The sequence below is a fragment of the Cibotium barometz genome, chromosome 46 (genome assembly GCF_041138505.1).
Source record: "Cibotium barometz isolate CiBa-2024 chromosome 46, ASM4113850v1, whole genome shotgun sequence".
Classification (NCBI taxonomy): Eukaryota; Viridiplantae; Streptophyta; class Polypodiopsida; order Cyatheales; family Cibotiaceae; genus Cibotium; species Cibotium barometz.
In genome coordinates, this window is record NC_141091.1 from 13609608 (window position 1) to 13619369 (window position 9762).

General features: G+C 37.0%; 1 protein-coding gene across 1 annotated transcript; it reads right to left on the reverse strand.

Annotated features, from left to right (window-relative positions):
• Window positions 1-6982: 6982 nt before the first annotated feature.
• On the reverse strand, window positions 6983-8641 carry LOC147611905 (chalcone synthase-like). Its single transcript, XM_086784226.1, has 2 exons — window positions 8392-8641; window positions 6983-8302 (listed from the first exon to the last, which is right to left on the reverse strand). The coding sequence occupies exons 1-2, from the start codon at window positions 8564-8566 to the stop codon at window positions 7278-7280; spliced, it is 1200 nt and encodes a 399-aa protein (XP_086640352.1). The 5' UTR covers window positions 8567-8641; the 3' UTR covers window positions 6983-7277.
• Between the last annotated feature and the right edge of the window lie 1121 nt (window positions 8642-9762).

Here is a 9762-nt window from a genome sequence, read left to right on the forward strand (position 1 = left end):
AGAGTTGTTGCTAACTCTTGGTACAACCAGCGAAGGCCCTCAACAAAGCTACTTAAAAGCAAATATTTGAAGAACTCCTCCATCCCAATTTTAGCGATGTTCAACCTGAAGAAATGAGTTGTGAAAGAGCTGTGCTAGCCAACATTTGCAACACTTTGACACAAGTCAAAAAGTGCCTCGATCAAAAGATGAGCTTTTATTAAAGAGAGAACCTCTAATGATGGTACTTAATGGTGATGATTTCAATGGACTTGGTGGGCAACATCAAATCTATCTGCTTAGCAAAGGCAGCAAAGGTTCTAGGTATGCACAAGAGAAATCTCTATGCAGTCAATGTTCACCTACAATTATAAGAGGATAGCAAACATGCCAAAGACAAAAATCTCAAAGTAACATCATCACACATGAGGTTAAAGATCTTGTTTTTGAATTTTGGACGTCAGAGACACGAGTCTTCCCCAATTAAAAAAATGTATGGCAAGGGGAAACAACACTCTCTTGCACTTGTATTGTATTGGATATTCTAATTCATAAGATAAGAATTCCCTTTTTCAATTGGATGATTATGGATTAATAGATATATCTTCTTTATTAAAACTACATGATATGTTTTGTTAGATTTTTAAAATGGAGAGGATTTTGATATAATAATTGTTTTAAAAATAAATATTTAAAAATAAAGAAAATCTAAAAATAAAGAAAATCTCTTTTAAGAAGAAGACACAAAATCTATATTTTTAAACTATAAAGTTATATATATATATATATACATATATATATATTTGAGAAGAAATTTAAAGAGTTGTATTAGAAAAGAAGAAGTCTATGTAATATATTATTTAATTTACATCTATTGTTTTTTAATTAAAATTTATTAATTCAAAATTTAAAATAAAACGTATAAAAAATTAATATATATTTAATAAATTAACAAATTTTTAATTTTTAAAAAATTCATATATGTGAAATAATATATTTTCTTATTGATGTATTTATTTATTTAAATAAATTATCATAATAGTATTTTACATACATATGCATGGATTATCTATATAAATTAAATATAACTTACTTTACATGTATGTGAAACCATGAATGGATGCACCCATACATGGGGGAGTGATAATGTGGCATGGCTGACTCTTCTGACATGGCATACACATGTGACACATGGTAGCAACTCAAGGTGAGGTGGTAGCTCTCCCTCCTTGATGATGTGTTAGTCCATGTGATGTGGCATCTAATTATGTAGCATTCCATGTCATTAATAGTGAGGTGGCATACCAAGTCATCAATGATGAGATAGCAAGCCATATCATCAATGTTGAGGTGGCACCTTGAGGGAGCACCTTGAGGTGGAATGAATGCCATGTGTAGGTGACATTTCAGACACATGGCTACATCCATGGCCACCTTAGGGGTATCTACCTAGGTTTGGTAGATTTCCTAACCTGCTTTACCAAGCCTAGTTAGACTTGGGTTTAGGCTTGAAAGGGAAGAAACTACTCAAGTAGTCTAGATATTTTCACATAAAATACATGAAAATAGACCTTTCCTTACTCTAATTAAACCAACATCTTTTCCATGAATTCACTTTGATTAGCACTACTTGCTCATCTAAAATTATTACATAATCGCATATTTTTTTTATTAATTATTTTACTAATTATGTTCAGCTCCTTTAAGAATTTGAAGTAAATTATCTAACCATTAAGAATGAAATTTGACCATATGGGCACATTGTCCTCATAATTATCTATCCTTGTATCATTTAAGCAAGTAAAAATATATAATTGTTGGTATAAAGATGTACTATAAAAAAACAATACCCTTTTTGTATACTTTCAAAATATATGATAATTAATTTCAAATAAAATTACATGCAAAAATTACCCAATAAATCAAGTTAAGATCTCCAATACATGCCTTCCTTGTTTGCAAAGTGGGGGTGGAATTAGAGTTAAAACAAAGAAGTTATTAACATTTTATGGTCGTACTATCTACCTATCTATGTTTGGGAAATGCCATATGTACTATATTATTAACATTTCATGGTCGTATTATCTACCTGTCTAAGTTTAGGACATTCCATATGTACTATATTTGTACACAGAGGAAATTTGGCGTTGGAAATTTTTTATTTTCGATCAAACCATACGTTCAAGTGCATGACTAAGATTTCGATGTTTTATTAGAAGATCTCAATGTTAAATTCTTTTGCCAAGTGGGTGAGATTAGCCAATTTTAGTGAAAAATGACTATTTTTTACTACAAGAAAACTTGGAAGAAGATCCAAAGTGAGGACCCTTATTGTACAACCACCCTTTAGTCTCAAAGCTTGTTTTAATCTTAGACATAAATTAATAGAAATCTCTCTCTCTCTCTCTCTCTCTCTCTCTCTCTCTCTCTCTCTCTCTCTCTCTCTCTCTCTCTTGTTTTCATAATAGAAGATATATTACCAAAAATTACTTTACAAATGGCCACATGGCTGCCATGTGATGTACTAGCTTTCCCTCACTAATTACTCTGAACCACAGGTGTAGCTCGGAGTACCCTCATCCAATATATAGATGTGTCATTCTCTACCAAATGAGCTGACTGCAAGGAAGATACTAGCCACAATAGTAGCCCTTTTATACGACCTATGTGAGATGTAATATGCACTTTTACATCAAATATGAAGGCATTCCTAGTTAACTAGATATGCCATTAACCTATCCACTTGAAAAAATGAAAGAAGATTGAATGTTCTGGGTTATTTTGTCTATTCAAAATCTTGCCAAAAAACCATTCTTTAACCTTTACAGGCCTATCTATCAACAGAATCCATATGCGAGAAAGGAAAACCCACACCTTCTTTGCCACCAAACATAAAATGAAAAGATACGGGAATGTTTCCAAGCATGTAGTACAAAACACACAATTAAGAGAAGCAATCCGTCGCTTTCGCAACTAGGCCTCCAACTAGCATGCACCATAGAAACACCTTCCCTTGATATGGAATCTTAGACCACCAACCCTATAAGATTAGTTCCTTCCACCAGGCCCTACATTTCCATACCCTATTAGCCTTCTCAGCGATCTAGCTCTTATCTTCCACCATCATATGGTACACTTGACATCTAATAGGGCTACCCCTCCACTCCTCTTCGGAGTAGTAACATGTCCCCAAGAAATCTACGTCTGCCCTAACGTATTTCTTGCTCTTTTCCATAGAATAAATCAAATTGGTTGTTGTAGCTGATGCAAAGATTTGCTCGTCAATATCTCTCTCCCTCTCTCTCTCTCTCTCTCAAGCATACTACCTCTAGAGCTATCTCTCTCTCTTCCCCTCTATAAAACACACCGCTACACCCATCGAATCTAAATACCTATTTGCTAAATAATGTTTTAAGATCAAAGAAACTTTCAAAGTATGGTTGGTTAGGGTCAGCATGGTCTAGTAGTACCCTCACCTCATTTCAGGATGAATATTGATGGGCATGAAACAGGACAAGATTAAAATTTTCACAATGCAAAGATGTAAGCAAATGGAGGGAGGGTTATTCCTGGTCACGAAGAAACTAAGAAAATTAGGCAGTATTAGGTTGTAAAACAAAGACTAGAATCAACAAAAAATCCAAGGAGACGCAAAGGGCTAAAGAGAATAGCTTCGTCAATGAGAAGGAAAGAAAGCAAATTTGTAGAGTAAAGAAAATTTGTAGAGTTGTTGCTAACTCTTGGTACAAGCAGGCGAAGGCCCTCGACAAAGCAAATATTTGAAGAACTCCTCCATCCAAATTTTAGCGATGTTCAACCTGAAGAAATGGGTTGTGAAAGAGCTATGCTAGCCAACATTTGCAACACTTTGGCACAAGTCAAAAGGTGCCTCGATCAAAAGATGAGCTTTTCTTAAAAAGGGCATCTCTAATGATGGTACTTAATGGTGATGATTTCAATGGACTTGGTGGCAACATCAAATCTATCTTCTTAGCAAAGGTTCTATGTATGCACAAGAGAAACCTGTATGTAGTCAATGTTCGCCTACAATTAGAAGACGATGGAGTCTTGCACCTGTAAACATGCCAAAGACAACAATCTCAAAGTAACATCATCACACATGAGGTTAAAGATCTTGTTTTTGAGTTTTGGACGTCAGAGACATGAGTCTTCCCCAATTAAAAAAATGTATAGCAAGAGGAAACAACACTCACACTTGTATTGTATTGGATATTCTAATTCATAAGATAAGAATTCCCTTTTTTCAATTGGATGATTATGGATTAATAGATATATCTTCGTTATTAAAACTACATGATATCTTTGGTTAGATTTTTAAAATGGAGAGGATTTTGATATAATAAGTTTTTTAAAAATAAATAAAAAAATAAAAAAAATCTAAAAATAAAGAAAATCTCTTTTAGGAAGAAGACACAAAATATATATTTTTAAACTATAAAATTATATATATATATATATATTTGAGAAGAAATTCAAAGAGTTATATTAGAAAAGAAGAAGTCTATGTAATATATTATTTAATTTACATATAATATTTCTAATTAAAATTTATTAATTAAAAATTTAAAAAACCTACAAAAAGTTAATATACAATTTATAAATTAATGAATATATAATTTTTAAAAATTCATATAGGTGAAATAATATATTTTCTTATTGATGTATATATTTATTTAAATAAATTAAGTTTTATAATAGTATTTTACATACATATGACTAGTATTTTACATACATATGCATGGATTATCTATAAATTAAATATATATTACTTTACATGTATGTGAAACCATGAATGGATGCACCCATACATGGGGGGTGATAATGTGGCATGGCTGACTCTGGTGGGTGACGTCACATACACATGTGACATGGGGTAGAAACTCAAGGTGAGGTGGTATCTCTCCCTCCTTGATGATGTGTTAGTCCATGTGACATGGCATGTAATGAGGTAGCATTCCATGTCATTGATAGTGAGGTGGCATGCCGAGTCATTAATGATGAGGTAGCAAGCCATGTCATCAATGTTGAGGTGGAATAGTGAGGTGGCACATGGAAGTGGCACGTTGAGGTGGAATGAATGCCATGTGTAGGTGACATGTCAGACACGTGGCCACATGCATGGCTAGATTAGGGGTATCTACCTAGGTTTGGTAGATTACCTAACCTACTTTACCAAGCCTAGTTAGACTTGGGTTTAGGCTTGAAAGGGAAGAAACTACTCAAGTAGAGCTATTTTCACATAAAATACATGAAAATAGACCTTTTCTTACTCAAATTAAACCAACATTTTTTTCACAAATTCACCTTGATTAGCACAAGTTACTCATATGAAATTATTACATAATCATATAAATTTTTTTATAATTAATTTACTAATTTTATTCAACTGCTTTAAGACTTTTAAGTAAGTTTACACTGGAGATCTCAGAAAATCTAGCCATTAAGAATAAAATTTGACCATATGGGTACATTGTCCTCATAATTATCTATCCTTTATCATTCAAGCAAGTAAAAATACATAATTGTTGGTATAAAGATGTGCTATAAAAAACACTACCCTTTTTGTATACTTTCAAAATATATGATAATTAATTTAAAATAAAATTACATGCAAAAATTACTCAATAAATCAAGTTAAGATCTCCAATACATGCCTTCCTTGAATTAGAATTAAAACAAAGAAGTTTATAACATTTTATGGTCGTACTATCTACCTATCGATGTTTGGGATATGCCATATGTACTATATTTGTTGGCATAGAAAATTTGGTGTTTGAAATTTTTGATTTTCGATCAGACCATATGTTTAAGTGCATGACTAAGAGTGTGATGTTTCATTAGAAGAGCTGAATGTCAAATTCCTTTGTCAAGTGGGTGAGATTAGCCAATTTTAGTGAAAAATGACTATTTTGCTACAAAAAAACTTAGAAGGTGATCCAAAGTGAGGACCCTAATTGTACAACCACCCTTTAGTCTTAAAGCTTTTTTTGATCTTAGACATAAATTAATAGAAATCTCTCTCTCTCTCTCTCTCTCTCTCTCTCTCTCTCTCTCTCTCTCATCCTAGCATAAATTACTTTAAGAGACACATGAAGAAGAAAAGTGGGATATTTTCCATCATAGAAATGCATTAATCCATTTTTTTATAGATAAAGCACCAACACTTGTTTCTTAAGTAGCGTAACCTCGCCAACATCCAACAACCCGTGATCTCATATTATTGGAGATTTTGTAGTTTGTTTGATATTACTTTTTCCCAACCATAGATTTAGCATAAGATATCCATGGATGTCTTCATTTATGCATAGTTTGTTTGATATTACTTTTTCCCAACCATAGATTTAGCATAAGATATCCATGGATGTCTTCATTTATGCATTTAGTCTCAAAGGTCATTTTGATCTTAGACATAAATTAATAGAAATCTCTCTCTCTCTCTCTCGTATAGCGATGGGCTCCCATCGGAGAGATCTCAAGTTCATGTCTCATCCCCACACCTTGACGGTGTCATCACATGGATCATGTATGGTTTGTTGGCTTGGCTATGATGTTAAAGCTACTCCTCCCTCTCTAAGGACTTAAAGTAATCCCCATAGTCAGTTCTACAATATATATTCATAAGCACACATGGTAATAAAATTGTGAAGAAGACATTGAACAAGCAAGAGTCTAATTTTATATTGTGCGTTTACGAGCATAAATTGTTGCATAGACTTGATGGTACTTGCATAAGATTGATTGTTGATAGTTTGACCATAAGAGAAGTGATGTCCATTTCTTGGTATGTAGCCAATGTGATGATCTACATGGGCACAATGAAATAACATTCCACCTTCACCATCCATCTTGACCATAGCCTTTAAGTCAAGTTGTAGCTAGCAAATGGGAGAGTAATATGATTAAGAATTTAAAACAAAAGAGTGTGAAGAAAGAAGGTTGAAGATGTGCACTCTGGCGAGAACACTTGCAAATGCACTTAATCTTGAAGTCTAAACTCCTCTTCAGGATTTGTATTATATGGAAGAAAAGCACATACTAACGTTCTCGCAACTCTCCACGCTTTATTGCCCATCTACTCTTTGTTAGAGTGTGATTTGAAATATTAAATAGTATGAGATAAGAAGAAGATACGTGTTTATGTTGTTTTGATACGATAAAAAGAAATAATGTTAGAGTTGCATGTCACTTTGAACCACATGCTTTCATTAGAGTGAATGAGGAGCTACAATGGAGCTTTGGTTTGATTAATAATTAGTTCTCAGAAGTGTGAATGGAATCTAATCGTGTTGGAGGGGTAGGCTCTTGAGCACGATGGTCTCGCAAGTGAGACCGGGACCAAAGCCAAGGAGGAGTCCCCACTCGTAGCCCTCTCCCGTGGTGGTCAGCTTCTGCTCCATGGATTTCTTGCGCATATGGTCCATGATGAAGAGCACGCAAGCACTAGACATGTTGCCGTATTGGTCGAGCACATGCCTGCTAGGAGCCATCTTGTCCTTGTTGAGATGAAGCTTCTCTTCGACTTGGTCGAGGATTGCAGGGCCGCCAGGATGGGCGATCCAGAATATATCGTTGTAGCTTGGAGGCGCCGCCGCCTCAGCTCCAGCTGGGAACACCTTGGCAAACGTGTCTTTGAGGATGGAGCCGATGTTCTTGGAGATAATGGCAGGCACGTCTTTGAGGAGATGGAAAGTCAGGCCGACTTCTCTGAGATGGCCATCGATGGCGCCGTCGCTGTCGGGCATGATGTCGGATCCAGTCCAGTGGACTTCGAACCAGGGTCTTTCCACTTGGTGGATGGGATCGGAACCCACGATGAGGGCGGAGGCGCCGTCGCCGAAGAGCGCCTGCCCCACGAGGCTGTCGAGGTGGGTGTCGCTCGGCCCCCGGAATGTGACGGCCGTCATCTCGCTGCACACCACGAGCACACGGGCGCCCTTGTTGTTCTCCGCCAGGTCCTTGGCGATCCTAAGCACTGTGCCGCCTCCATAGCAGCCTTGCTGGTAGAGCATGAGCCTCTTGACGGAGCTCCGCAAGCCGAGAAGCTTGGTGAGCGCCCAGTCCGCCCCGGGCATGTCAACCCCGGCGGTAGTGCAGAAGACGAGGTGCGTGATCTTGGACTTGGGTTGGCCCCACTCCTTGATGGCCTTGGAAGCCGCCTCCTTGGCCAGCTTAGGAACCTCCACCACCACGATGTCCTGCCTCACGTCCAGCGACTTCTCCCAGTATCCGCATATGCTGGGGTTGGCCTTGAGTATCTCCTCGTTGAGGTAGAGGTGCCGCTTCGTGATGCACGACTTGTCACCTGCGCATGCGAACAGTTACGCTACTGTGAGGAGATAAAACCATATAGCCGGTGCTAATACAGATCGTGCAAGAGAAACAAGCACTTACACATGCGCTGGAACTTCTGTTTGAGCTCCGTCTTGTCGTTGCTGTTGGTAATGTTAAAGTAGAAGTCGGGGTAGTCCTTCTGGTAGAACACGTTGGGTGGGACGGCAGTGCCGATGGCCAGCACAGTGGCAGGACCGTCGGATCGCTCCATTTTGCGAGCAGGCAACGTAGTCATGGTGGTGACAATCAGAAGACTGAGAAGCGATTATGTAATGGCAATTATGTTTGCAATGCAAAGAGGGGCGTTTATTGTGCGTACTAAAACAACACGGCCCGGTACTGTTTTATATCCATGGCACCTAGCTGACTTCAACAAGCATGGTTTTCTCCAAGATGGTTACTACCACCCGCCATTCATCAATTTTTAATAGAAAGAAGAGAGAAAAGAGGGCTCGTGACGCACACTTTCATCCCTTTTACCACACTAAATACAAACTCTTGCTCCATCCTTAGACTTCCTTTGTTGGAATTCAATGTTCCACAATGGTGGGCTCCTGCAACAATCTTTGAAATCTCAAGCCCTTGGAATTCAATGTTCCACGATATTCCACAATGGTGGGCTCGTGCAACAATCTTTGAAATCTCAAGCCCTTGGAATGTGACAAACGCTTTAGCTTTCAACTCAATCGATTTTTACTTAATCACTTCTCCTCCAAGTTGTGCACTCGCTTCATTAATATTCCTCAATAGTTTTAAGATTCTTATTCATCAACAAGCGATAGCCATAAAACATCTTCTTTGACCATTCATTTTAGAAATCTCATGCATAAAGAATTCACATTAATCCTTTTTTTTATAAAAAGCATCCACTGGGTTCCTCAAAAGAGGGCGAGCATTATGACCACACTGACAAATTAGAGATTTTGTATGTCCAAAGACACCAAAAAAATCCCTTGTGACATATTGCCATCATTGATAAAAGAGTGCATCAATCACTAATGAACAATGATGAGCATCTTGACATCTATTAAACATTGAAAGAGATTTGCATAAAAGTTAAAGCTCTATTTCTCATAAACTCATGGGGCTCATTATATTATAGCCCTAGAGAAAGCACAAAGATTTGATGTTTATTTTAAATAACCCCTTATGAATAGCTATTTTGTTTGGCTAGGGGATCTTGGCTTGCAATAATTTGGTATGAAGAGGCCTCTAGCATATCTAAAAAAGTTCAAGTTGTCAATCAAGTTTCTTTGTTAGATTACCATAACACCACTACGGGCGTTATCACAGGAGGGAACGGCCTCTGGCTCACCACCCAGCCATAGAGGAAGAATGAGGATTGCCCCTCATCCCCCAGGCTATATAAATACAGGAAGAATGAGGACTCGTGACGCACACTTTCATCCTTTTTAAATACAAACTATTGCT